The sequence below is a fragment of the Ovis aries genome, chromosome 6 (genome assembly GCF_016772045.2).
Source record: "Ovis aries strain OAR_USU_Benz2616 breed Rambouillet chromosome 6, ARS-UI_Ramb_v3.0, whole genome shotgun sequence".
Classification (NCBI taxonomy): domain Eukaryota; kingdom Metazoa; phylum Chordata; class Mammalia; order Artiodactyla; family Bovidae; genus Ovis; species Ovis aries.
Genome location: NC_056059.1, coordinates 89,065,172 through 89,079,183, shown reverse-complemented (window position 1 = coordinate 89,079,183; position 14,012 = coordinate 89,065,172). Strand labels below are relative to the sequence as shown.

At 34.8% G+C, this 14,012-nt stretch overlaps 1 protein-coding gene across 9 annotated transcripts in view; it reads left to right on the top strand.

Annotated features, from left to right (window-relative positions):
• Nucleotides 1-14,012, top strand: part of ANKRD17 (ankyrin repeat domain 17) — a 169,294-nt gene that overhangs the window by 23,179 nt on the left and 132,103 nt on the right. For 4 of the 9 annotated variants that reach the window (XM_060417194.1, XM_060417193.1, XM_060417189.1 and 1 more), the window contains exon 1: nt 12,764-12,852. The exons of the other annotated variants lie outside the window; for them this stretch is intronic. In XM_060417194.1, coding sequence (XP_060273177.1) covers nt 12,799-12,852 — 54 coding nt within the window. In that variant the 5' untranslated portion in view covers nt 12,764-12,798. Of the gene's footprint in view, nt 1-12,763; nt 12,853-14,012 lie in introns of those variants that run through there. 9 annotated transcript variants of the gene reach the window in all.

The window sequence follows — 14,012 nt, the reverse complement described above, 5'->3', positions numbered from 1 at the left end:
GCTTGCTTCTTCAGAGAAAAGCACTTTTGGTGGATCCCAGCAAGCTTGACTTCTTGTTTAGGTACCTTTCTGGGGTGCCTGCTTATCTGTATGCCCTGACTACTTAAATAGTATCACACTCCCATTTAAGTGAGACACCGTTTGCAGAAACAAGTCTGAACAACATCAGAGAAAGCCAAAAGTAATCTTTTATAAGCCAATATTAACAAACAATTGAGGAGAATCAAGATGGAAGCTGATTAAGAGGAATGAAAGAACACCTGACCTCAGATAAAATTCCGAAGAAAACTTCAAAGAAAAAAAAATGTAATACATATTTTACTAAGATTTAAGAACATGTTGCAATGATTAATCAGAGTTTCACTGAAAAAGTGACAGAGAACCAGAAAAGATTTTGAAAATTACAATGATAAATGTTAATGAGTGGGTTAAATAACAATTTAGCATTAATCAAGACTGAGTTATTGATTTTGCACTAAAGACGAAGAACTCTAGATATGAAGCAAAAGGAAAAAAGATCTGGAAAAATGGAGAGGTGTGGAAAATATATCACAAAGTTTTCACATCTGTAAACATTAGTTCTAGAAAAAGTACAGGAAGTAGGAAGGAGAAAAATACTGAAAGAAATAATTGAAATTGCATGAGCCGAAGAAAGATAACAAATTTCAGATTAAAGGAGCCCATCTAGTACCACGCAGGATGAATGAAAAAAGACCTACATCTAGACACATCTGGTAAAATTTCAGAATGCTAAGGATAAAAAGAAAATTCTCAGTTACTGCCAGAGAGCGGGAATGAAAAATGGAAAATCAAATAACTGAAATCTTAGCAGCCATGCTGAATGCTTGAAGACAAGCAGTATTTTCACCATTTAGGGAAAAATAGATTTGCACCTAAATTTTTTATGCTTAACTATACTATTTATCATGTGAAGACAAGTAAATTTTTACCCTTGGAAAAAATGATGTATCTTATATAAATATATTTGAGATATTATTATACAATGGAAAATATAATCCAAGATAGATGATATGGTGGTAGGGAAGTGTCAAGGGAGGAAAAGGGTAGCTACATTGGCAATCATGGACCTTCAAAAAGAACTAAAGAGAACTAGAAGAAAATTCTTAGACTACATGGACACTTCTCATTCAACCAGTAATGTCTAAATAATATAAAAGTGCATTTCCTTCAGGGATTAGTATTTACCTAGTCATGTTATAAATGCAGTTAACTTTTAGTTTTTAGAATCAACCTAGAAAATATATAAAATAGACTTAATTATAGTTGTGAAATAGTTAAGGAGTATAGTTATAAACTTTCATAATAAAAAGATGTTATAACCCTTAAAAGTGGGAGATAGAGGGCAACAAAGGAAGAGTCAGTGTTCATTTCTTCAGTGGGCAGTCAATAGATAACACATAAAAATTAATAAATCAAGAAACAAGTTAAGTAACAGAAACTGAACAGATGTTAAAGTTAAGTTTGTAACCACACTACAAATCAGTTAACAATGTAACAATGTATTGCTATTTTATTGCAGGCAAGTAACAAAAAGACTTAACTGTTCATCTTGTGCCTTTGCAGCCTTTGAATTTTTAAAAATCCCACTTTCCTGCATCATATTTATAATATTGAAAACATTGCAGATGTGTTATATTTACCTAGTTAGATAATAATACTTTTATTTATAAAGTAACATTACAGGACCACATAGTTTTTAGAAACTATGTGAGGTAGAAATATTGGACACATGAAATTAATTCCAGGAAATTGGGAAGTTGCGTAGAATATATGAATATTTTTATGTAAGATGCATAAGTATTTCTTCACTGACTTTCCCTCTTGATTTTGTATGTCAATTCTGGACTCATTTCCATGATTCTTTTTTTAAAAAAAAGTTTGTTAAAAATTTAGATGTATTAGAAAATTTTGAGTCCTTCCCACCAATGACCCTAAATAAAATGACATTTTCTCTGACATACTGAAGACTGGAATTAGAAGCATGGTTTGTCCATAAGAAGGAAGTCATGTGATCAGGGAGAGTTAGCCACTGGAGACATGATTATCTTCTGGAAGAACTGGAAGAGTTGAAAGATGGGAATAGAAATGGCCTTTGTTATCCTTCCAAAGATGGGTCTTATTTCCCTGACTGGACAGTGCTTATTGAGTGAAGGAATTAATTTTATTTTGATAACCACTTGAACTTAAAGATAGGTTGGCATCCTGTTTGTCCTGTACATAGGTAAAATGTTTTTGAAAGCCTAATTTTAGGAGTTGTTGCATCAGAAACATATTTTGGGAAGCGTATTTCTAATTGTATGTTTTTTGTATTTGATTTTAAAAATCATAAAATCTTATGCTATTGTATGTCTTTAAGTATTGAAAGTATAAAATACAAAAGACCCTAAGATCTATGTACATAATAATGATTCTACTTAAATTATACATAATTTTCTATGCAAGCTGAAGTGCTAAAAAAAAAAAAATCAAGTTATGCAAATATATACTCTTAAAATATTTTATGAGAAGTACTTTTAAAAAGAAGCATTATACTGGAAATCAGGGAGTAGTTTACCTGAGCATAATATATTTGGCAGTTCTGTTACACTTTTAAACAGTTTGTAAGCTATTAGTTTTTCAGTGGCTACCATTTAAACTATTACTTTCACAGAGAGATGTTATGATATATGTTCTTGAAGAGGATGAAAATTATCGATTGGTGAGGGAATATTATGAATGTGGGTTGTTTGCTTTCATAAAACTTAGTAGTAATTTCATAAAATATGGTAATGTTTATCTGTTACACACATAAAAGTTGTAAATATTAACTTCCATTTACTTATATTGTATTAGTTTTTTGGTGATTTGGTAGTAAAACTAAATATTTGAAATTTGTGAGAGAAGTTGAAAGTAATGGTAACATTACTTCTAACATAGCTATGTTGTTGTGGGATATCCTCCTGATGACCAAAGAGTCACAGTTACAGTGAATGAAATCAGTATTTTTTTATATGTGTGTATATATACACACACACATGTGTGTATACTTATATATATGTGTGTATATATATATATATAAAAGTATATATGTGTGTATGTATGAGGGTGCTTGTATTGGGATCCTGTCTATAGATCCACCTTGGAAACTTTAGAATGTCAATTTATGCTCTGAGATTTTCCTTTTGTGAAGACCCCTGAAGATTCTCTATCTCTAGTCAGGATCAGGTTAGTGGAAAAGGGACCTTGCTTTGCAATTTTTGGGCTAGTTTTTTGAGAACATAGACAATTGAATGCAATACGTTTCTTGGGAGTTGGATTATGAATGTGAAAGAGTACTTGCAGCAGTTGCGTGCAGGCAGACCTTTCGAGATTTGCTGTGAATAGATAGGCCAGGAACAGCAGAGCGGTAACAGGCATCATGACAAAGCAGACTGATGGGAGCTTGTTGCCAGCAACTCCAGACCGTCAAGCAACCAGGGAGAGAGATGAGATTGCAAGGTTGCCTGGATAGGTTTTACATCCTGATTATCTTCCATGCCTTTGATACTATTGTAAGTGACCTGAAACTGTTTGTTATGTCCCCTGGAGTAGAACAGTTGTCCTTTAGAAAGGTAGTAGATATGGTGACTCAGAAAATTGGGTTTGGGCTTGTCATTTGTTGTTATTTGTGTTTTGTCCTCATCCTCTCCTCTCTCCACCACTGTGTCTGTGGAGTGGTGGTAGGGAGGTAGGCCCTGTGTATGTGTGGGGGGAGGGTAGCGGGGGGGGGCGGTATTTATTTTGCAAGTAGATACTTACTCCTTTTAAATATAGGACATTTAATGTATTGCTCACCAAATTGAGAGTGCTTTACTGTCAATAGATTTAGCCTATTTGAAACAAAACCCAAAAACATAGAACTTATTCCCATTATATATGTGCTGGTTTTTTTCTTTTTGAAATGTTGTACAGACAAATTTGGGAGGTGAACATTCTCTAAAAACAATAAATATCATATCAATTTTATATGAAAGTGAAAATGTTAATCGCTAGACCCTATTGTGAAATACTAGGAAAGAATGAATTCATGATGTGACCCATCGTGGGTGGAGACAAGAAATGCAGGTGGTCCAGCAGGCACAACTGTAAATTGCAGATGTGAAAGGAGGGAAAGCTGCTTTGTTTTTACTTTGCTTAGTGTATTACTTATATTTGGACAAGATTGTGCTTGTATTCAGTTCTGTTCTGGATGGAATTTACATCTGGATGAAATATTTGTTTAAATATAATAATACTTTTTGTACTGTTCTGAGTGGAGTTTTGAGTTTTATTTATTAAAGAAAATGGAAAGGAACTATTTATCAGAGAAGATGGAAAAAAATCATTAAAGATTTGATTTTAAACTTTATGAAGAATCAGGATCAAGTTTTTCTAAATAATAGACTGTTGAAGGTACAGTAACTTTGTCATTCTATATCCACTGTGTAGTATAAAGCCTGTCACCTAGTAAACACTCAGTAAATATTTGTATAAATGAATGATAGTTATAATGGTCTTCCCAAAAAAGTTTACTGGAGCCTTTTTATCATGTTAGACTTGAGAAAAATTTTATTTAAGAAATAAATACTCTTTGTCATGTTTAGAATATACTACTTCATGGTCTTTGCATGATTTTATGTATGAGAGTATAATTTTATATATCCTTACTTAATTCTTTGTTACCTAAGCCTTTTAGCTGTTCCTCACGTATCTAAAAACCTGTCCCAACTGTTAACATTTATTTTGGAGGTTCTGGTGAAGTTTTAGTCACCCTTATTTTAAAATATTATCATCAAAATTAGACCTGGGATATATGTGAGGAGACTGTGAGAGAAGCTGTTAAATGCTGTTTGTGTTAATAAAAAGCCATCTTTTTCTTAGTTTGCATTCAATTTTTTTCCCAATAATGATGGAAGGATTACTTTAGAATTTTATGCTTTTAAAAGGAATAGTTTGAACTAAATGTGGAAGGCAGACTAACACTATTTTATTAGTTTAGTAAGAACATACCCAAAGAATTATACAGAATTATTATATGTAGAATCCTTATAATACTAAATTCTGACAGAAACTTCACAACTTACTAAGGTAAAGAATCTATTAAACCTAGATGAGATTTGTATTTAACAGTAATAGAATTTTTAGAAAATGAGATAATTTGTCAGTTTTATTTTTTTATAATTTTATTTATTTTCTTTTTGGTTGCACTGTGTCTGTTGCAGAGCCCAGGCTCTTGGTTGCTGTGCATGGGCTTTCTCTGGTTGCGGCAAGTCGCGCCTACTCTCTAGCTGCAGTGTGCAGGCTTCTCATTGAGGTGACTTCTCTCGTTGCAGAGCGTGGGCTCTAGAGCACAGGCTCAGTTGTGCTCTATGTAGGATCATAGTTCTCAGACCATGGATCAAACCTGTGTACCCTGCATTGGCAGGTGAATTCTTAACCACTGGGTGCCAAGGAAGTCCCAATATAAAGCTGTTTTTTTTTTTTTAAACTGAAGGATAACTGCTTTACAATGTTGTGTTGGTTTTTTGCCATACATAAACATGAATCAGCCATGGGTTTACATATATCCCCTCCTTCATGAACCTCCCTCCCCATCCCACCCCTCTAGGTGGTCACAGAGCAGCAAATTGAGCTTCCTCCATCATACAGCAATTCCCACTAGCTGTCTGTTTTACACATGGTAATGTATATGTTTCAACGCTACTCTTTGAATTTGTCCCACTCTCTCCTTCCTGCTCTGTGTTGAAAGTCTCTCCTTTATGTCTGCAACTCTATTGTTGCCCTACAAATAGGTTCATCAGTACCGTTTTTCTAAATTACACATATCCATTAATGTACAATATTTCTTTTTCTGATTTCACTCTGTGTAACAGCCTCTAGGTGTATGCATCTCACTAGAACTGATTCAGATATGTCCATTTTTATGGCTGAGTAGTATTCCATGGTCCATATGCACCACAACTTCCTTATCCATTCATCTGTCAATGGACATCTTGGTTGCTTCCATGTCCTGGGTATTGTAGATAGTTCTGCACTGAACATTGGGGTACATGTGTCTTTTACAGTTGTGGCTTTCTCAGGGTATTTGCCAAACAGTGGGATTGCTGGGTCATATGGTAGTTTTATTCTTAGTTCTTTTTCTTTAAGAAATATCCGTACTGTTCTCCATAGTGGCTGTATCAATTTACATTCCCACCAGCAGTACAGAGAGTTCCCTTTTCTTTACATCCTCTCCAGCATTTATTGTTTGTGGATTTTTTGATGATGGCCATTCTGACCATTGTGAGGTGATACCTCATTGCAGTTTTGATTTGCATTTCTCTAATAATGAGTGATGCTGGGCATCTTTTCACGTGTTTATTAGCCATCTGTATGTCTTCTTTGGAGTGATGTCTGTTTAGGTCTTCTGCCTGTTTTTTGATTGGGTTGTTTGTTTTTCTGATGTTCATCTGCATGAGCTGCTTGTATATTTTATAGGTTAATCTTTTGTCAGTTGCTTCATTTGCAATTATTTTCTCCCATTCTGAGGATTGCATTTCATCCTGTTTATGGTTTCCTTTGCTGTACAAAAGCTTTTAAGTTTAATAAGATCCCATTTATTTATTTTTGTTTTTAGTTCCATTACTCTGGGATGTGGGTTGAGTATCTTGCTATGATTTATGTCAAAGAGTCAAACATCAGGTTTTTTTTTTTTTTTAAGCCAGAGATATATTGTTATTTTGTAATTAATAAATTGTCAAGTTGGTTATGACACTATCCCACACTGTATACCACCATTTGCTAGTGCAAAAGTTTTTAAACCATACTGAGGCATAGGGCAGAGAGAGCAGAGACACATGAATATCATCCTTAACAACTTCCTCTTAGTCATGCCTCCGTCTTAATCTTTGTACATGTTTTCTTCCAGGGGAGAGTGTCAGAACAGTGCGTAAAATAGTGGGCAACCCGCCATTTACTCTTTTAATACCAAGCAACTTACAGAAGTAATGGAATTCAGCTTGTGTTTCCCTTGATTTTACTAGTCTGAACTCATTTTAGGTTACTTTAACATTTTAATTTCCCTTAACTGTACATGAGAGAATATGATGACTAAGAGAATACTCAACCAGAGTCAGCCAAATATACTACTGACCCCAAAGTTATGTTTTAATAGGTCCTAAAGGAATGTGGCTCAGATGGTAAAGGATCTGCCAGCAATGCAGGAGATTCCAATTTGATCTGTGAGTCGGAAAGATCCCCTGGAGAAGGGAATGGCTACCCACTCCAGTAATCTTGCATGGAGAATTCCGTGGACAGAGGAGCCTGGTGGGCTGCAATCCATGGGGTAGCAAAGAGTCGGACATGACTGATTGACTGACAGAGGAATGTACCACCCCAGTAGTTTGAGAGTTCAGCAATGGCATAGTTTTAAATCCATGTCTCCATCAAGAAATTTACTGTACAGTTATATTCAAGTATATGCAGAGGATGTGTGCCCTTTCGTTGGGCATATTCATTGCAGTATTACAAAATGTTGGAGCAACACAGTGAAAGTGAAGTCGCTCAGTTGTGTCTAACTCTTTGCGACCCATGGACTGTAGCCCACCAAGCTCCTCTGTCCATTGGATTCTCCAGGCAAGAATACTGGAGTGGGTTGCCATTTCCACAAATGCCCATCAAAGGGGAACTGATTATAGTACAGGATTTTATTAGTGAAATTTGAATAACTATCAAAATCAGAGAGAGATATACATACACTAATCTGAAACAATTATGGAATATTACATTTTAAGATGGAGATGTAGCAAAGTATGTACGATATCCTTCTGTTTTTATAAAAAAAATTCTTGCACGAAGATATGCTTCATATATATAGGTTATTTCTGGAAGAATACACAAGTTGTGCCTTTTAAGGGTTGGTGAGAGATAGGTTTATTTCTCCCTATATTGTCTTTTATACAGGAATGTTTTCTATGTTTGTGCATTGCTTTGTAGATAAAAACCATAGTTTAAAGAAAAAGAAAGTAATCTATGAAGGTAATGAAAAGAAGATTACTGTGGTGTATTAGATATATCAGAAAGCCCCAGTCATATTGTAGCATGATTGTTTTAGGAGAAATAAAAGGTAAATTTATAGAGATAGTTACATATAGTTATTTTAGTAATGTATATAGACTATCAGAAATTTGACTAGATTTTGTTAGCCTTTTAATTTAAATTCTGTTTAACTTTTTAATGTATGTATGTCAGTTATGCTTGGTCCAGGCTATTTTACACTTCTGCTGAAATAGAGTAGAAAAGAGAAAAATAGAGATATAATGACTACATTTCATACATTTTAAGAGGTGAGATTGGTTCAGATTTTCTTTTTCTAGGAGTTTGTTTTTATGTAGATGGGTGAAATAATTATATTTCTGCTGCAGCCAATTAAGTGTCTTTGTTTTGTTTAAAAATGTGGATTTTGAAAAAGTCTTGCCATTTCCTAAATAGAAAAAAAAAATTTTTTTTATGGGAGCAGAACTTTACAAGGAAGATTTGATTGGAAAAAACCACAGTGTTTTATGTGGAGGAACAAAACCACACAAAATAGGGTTGCTTGCTTGTTAACAAATTTCTGTGTGTGTGTGTATGTGTGTGTGTGGTTTTCTTTTTCCTTGTTCAAAGAAATAAGTGCTGGGCCTAAATAAAACTGTAAATTTTAGAAGATTCCTTTATTTAGTCTTGCTATTTATTGAGCCTCTTCTGTCATTTTCCTCTACTTTTTATGAGAAGCTTTTCTCTTCACTTTGGACATTTGGAGCTTATTGTGTTAATTATTCTCCTTTATGATTTAAGTAGCATTTGTTAGTTTATGTTTGTTTGCATAACTGCTAGTAGGTTAACTATTATTATACTTTAATGCTTTTGCCCTAGGTGAAAATTAAAGATTTTAAAATCCATTTTAGGCAAATGGGGAAACAGGTTTTTTTGCCTTCAAGCTGTGATTGAACTAGAAGGACGTTAGCTTACTATTAGGTTGTAGGATCTTACAGCAGATGTGTATGAATCTCCTTTCACACACCCTTTCTCCCAAAGTAACCTGTGCTGTGGCATAGGTCCTCATATTAACAAAAGAACCAGAAAATAAAATTTAGAAGAAATTATTACTTTGCTGTATAACAAAGAATTACAGAAAGTCTCAAAAGTCGATTATGTTTAAATTCAGTATTTCTGAGATCTTATTTCAATGGCCTAAAGATAATAATCACAGAACAAGTAATTCTTAATGGTAGCAATAATTTAAAAGAGATTGGGAGAGCTTCCCTGGTGGTCCAGTGGTTAAGAATTCACCTGCCAATGCAGAAGACACAAGTTCAATCCCTAGTCTTGGACGATTCCACCTGCCGCGGATATGCCACAGCTACTAAACCCACTTGCCCTAGAGGCCACGCTCTGCAACAAGAGAAGCCTGTGCACCGCAACAGAGTAGCCTTCGCTGACTACAACTATAGAGAAAGCCTACCACAGCCAAAAATAAATAAGATAAAGGGATTAGGATGCATAACTGGATATCAAATGATTCCTTTATTCATGCATTTGTTAATTTAATCAACAAATACTTAAGTCCTTGCTCTCTGCCAGAGACTGCTGGCTCTGGGTATACATTGGCAAACAAAGTGTTGCCTACTTTCATCAAGCTTGTGATCTGTAAGGGAGAGACATGATACATGATATATAAATATCTATAATTCTGTAAGAAAGGTATAATGACATCTTTATTAGCGAAAACTTAACAGTAAAGGTCAGAAAAGCTTAAGAGCAGCACTGTATTGTCCTAGAGCAGAGGAGAAAGAGACAGTGAATGGTTTGATTGACTTGAACCTTAGGGGCCTGATGATTTGTCAAAGTTAGAAAGCCTATTCTTATCTTATGGGAAATAAGACTTTTTTAACGTTGAGTTCCTTGAATTCAAATCTGTCATTACTTGCTTCTGTTGGAAAAAGGTTTGAGAAAGAAACTTTGTTGTTGACTTCCCTTAATCTAAGGATGAGGCCATTTATTTGAGGTAAGGAACAGACTGAACTGGAAGTCGGGAAATAGTGAGAGCCAGTTTTCTAGTTCTTCATAAGCTGTGTCTCTACACTGGACATTATTTTGTTTGAGAAGCTTCCAAACAGAAATGTAAGCACTATATATGATCTTGGGATAATGTTTTTAATATCATTTGTTTTCCATTAATTTCACACATCCTTTGGAGTCAGACTGTTCTGGGTTTGAATTCCACCTATGCTTTATAACTGTGTACTGTGTGCAACTTGATTTTCTTGTCTGTAAAATGAGGACCATATCATCTGGAGGAAGTATAGTAGATGGTTCAGAGGACAAACTCTGGAGCCAATTACCTGGGTTGAAGTCTTAGCTTGTTAATTTAGTTGAGAGTAAGTTGGGAAAGTTGCTTAACTTCTCTGTACCTCAGTTTCCAGAATGGAGATAATAATAGTTCCTGCCTTTCTTTTATTGAGATTTAATGAGTTAATATATACAAAATGCTTAAAATAGTTTATCACATTAGGAAGCACAAGGTAGTTATTAATGTTATTAGTTTCAATTATTATCACCTAGGGTATTGTGCGGAGAAGACAATGGCACCCCACTCCAGTACTCTTGCCTGGAAAATCCCATGGACAGAGGAGCCTGATAGGCTGCAGTCCATGGGGTCGCTGAGAGTCGGGCACGACTGAGCGACTTCACTTTCGCTTTTCACTTTCTTTCATTGGAGAAGGAAATGGCAACCTGCTCCAGTATTCTTGCCTGGAGAATCCCAGGGACGGAGGAACCTGGTGGGCTGCCATCTATGGGGTCGCACAGAGTCGGACACGACTGAAGCAACTTAGCAGCAGCAGCAGGGTATTGTGAAGGTTAAATAACTTGTTTGTTTAAAAAAATAGTGATTTATATATTGCCTGACACAATAAAAATATCTTCTAAATAATCAGAAACTGAGGAGTAGATACTTTATCTCATTGAATCTTCATATATACCTGTTTAGAAGAAATTTTATCTGTCTTGTTTATTGTACCTAGGATAGTTTCTGATATACAGTAGACAATACACTTTTGTTTGTTTTAAAGATTTATTTATTTTTGGCTGTGTGGGCTTTTCTTTAGTTGCTGCCAGTGGGGGCTGCTCTCTAGTTGCTTGCACAGATTTCTCGTTCCACTGGTGTCTCTTGTTGCAGAGTACAGGCTCTGGGGTGCATAGGCTTCAGTAGTTCTGGGTCCTGGGCTCTAAGAGCACAGGCTCAGTAGTTGTGGTACACAAGCTTAGTTGCTCTGCGGCATGTGGGACCCTCCTGGACCAGGGATCGAATGCATGTCTCCTGCTTTGACAGGTGGACTTTTTACCACTGAGTCATCAGGGATGCCCAACAATCCATTGTTGAGTTAATGTTATCACATTTTACAAATAAATAAACTAAGGCCCAAGAAAATTACAAGGTGTTTATACTAAAAAATAACATCACTTTGAGGAGACATTACTGGAAAGGCCATTCATATCATCTCTTAGAGTTGACCATATGTGCTAATAATAACTCCCTCTAATTTTTTCCTTTTTCCTTCTCTTTAAAAAGATTCACTTTCTTTAGTTAGGTTAGAAAAATTTAGACTAGAGGAACTGTTCACCTTAGAGTTACAATTAAAGTTGTTAATCTAATTGAGTGATTACTTCAAGTTCAGTTTGTATGGCACTCTTAAAGTGCAGGGTTATTTTGTTAATACTACAGAACAGAGCATAAAACATTTTCCCTTTCCCATTGTGTTTTCTATATTCTAGATTATATAAGGAAGAAATTTGACAGAGTATTGGGTTGACCAAAAAGTTCTGAGTTTTTCTGTAAGATAGTGGGTAAAGCCCCAAGCAAACTTTCTGGTCAGCTCAATAGTTTCACTGAACTGAGGCTCTATTACAGTGGTAAATATAATAAAAAATTAGCTCTGCCATGAGTCACCCATATTTGCTATTTAATGATCCAGAACCAGTGTTTCTAAATTTGATGCATCTGAAATATTTTAATCTTTTGTAGTATTTATTACGAGGGAGGGAGAGGCCATTTCTTTGGTTAGTAAATAAAGTTAAAGGCATTTCTAGAAGAAGCATATAATCTTGATGTGTTATGGCTTGCTTCAATGATTGTGAATCTGTAGAATATTAATCTCACTTCTCTTTGATATTTCTAAGCAATTAGTTTATAGAATACCAGATTAGCATTAAAAAGCTACATTAAATTATTATTTTAACACCTGCAAGTCCACTCCTATATGTATTATATAATGCATATGCCTGATGTAACAAATTCTTAATTTGATATCACCTTGCCTCCCTCTTTGTGTATTTAATACAGCCATTAATCTCACTACAAGGCTTTACTAAGGATAAATTGCTACGTAACCCACTTCAACCTCTTTTGTTCAACCAGGAAGCCAGACGTGTTTAAGCTTTTTAAAAAATACATTATTATTTATTTTTTGAAAATTTGAAATTGTAAAATTTGAAATGGTAAAACATAAGAGACTGTATCTATTTTGTCTGTGGAAATTACTTGACTGAAGTTTGCTTTGGAATAGAGCTTCTGTATCTTTAAAAAATACACAGTGAGTCACCCCCTGCTCTTTTGGTAGATGCCTGGCTAGTGAACAGCTAAGCTGCTTTAGGCATGTAATAGAACATTCCATTTCCTGTTCCCTTGCTGACACAGAGGAGTGTTCCTGCTGGCAATGATCTAATCATAGTGCAGTAAGAAACATGGCAGTTTGATAAAACATGGTGGAGACAGCGGCTGAAATGGAAGCATATGTTCTAGAAGACATTCTTGAGGTAGGGCTAGGTTTGTAAATGAAATGAAAGTTGAAATCTGAACAAAGAAATCTTATCTGCCGGAATTATTTTACAGATGAATAGATTAGAGGAGAGAGCAAAGAGAGGCAGAGCATAAAAGCAAGATACGGTCAGACCTTATTCCGTGTGAGAATGTGGCAATCTAGTTCACACGATTACTAAATAAGTCTAGAATTAATTTGTTTAAACTTAATGTTGTGTAAATTGTAGATATATGTTTGATAGGGGGAAAAAAGAAAGAAGGAAAGGGCTTTGGACTTAATAAAAAGCCTTGTGCTGGTGGTGACCTTTAGATTAACTCATTAGAAGGTGGGGTCTGCAAAGCAGCTTTGAGTAGGTTTAGTATCATATGTCTTAGAATTCATTTACATATCTAAGCCCACAACTCTTGCTTGTAGTTAACTATTAAAAACAGCTGCTTATTTTAGTTTCTAGGGTAAAATTAAGCATATATATCAATCTAATTGCCTAATTTAGCTGGTACATTCTGGTTCTAGGTTTTTCATGTTACTTTGATTATTATAAAATAAATTATTTAATTAAAAATTAAAAGACTGTAAAATTTAAGGCACCAGTGCTTGAGAGCTCACAAAAATCTGCATTTTGAGTCATGAAAATTTGAATTGTATTTTCTCTTTTTTCCTCCTTGTGTCAGTGTTACAGAACCTATTTGCGTATAAATCAGTGCAAGGAAATACATGTCAAAGTGAAACTATAATTGGTTTTGGCCTTGGATATAGTATACCATAAAATATTTTTATTTATAGATATAAATATTTAACTCATTTTCTTATTTTGGGGTCTGTAGGGTTTTTCCCTCCTTATTAAAAAAAACTGGCTAATTTTTATGATGATTTAATGATGATGAGTGATATTCCTAATACTTAGACTGTTAAGATAATTTATTAAATATTTTACTGTCCTCAGGAAAAGAATTTGTTATGGGGAGAGGGCTTAGGAGAATAAACTGCAAAGGGAAGCCAGGCGGGGTTAACAGGAGAAAAAAGCCTATGCGCATTATAAAGTGCTGCATGATCAATGAGCATTTTCTGGAGTCCCTCAGTGTGTGCTTGGAGCTGACATTGCAGTAAGTCTCATGGTTGTTCTGCAGAATGAAAACTGATTCTATTGTGTTATCT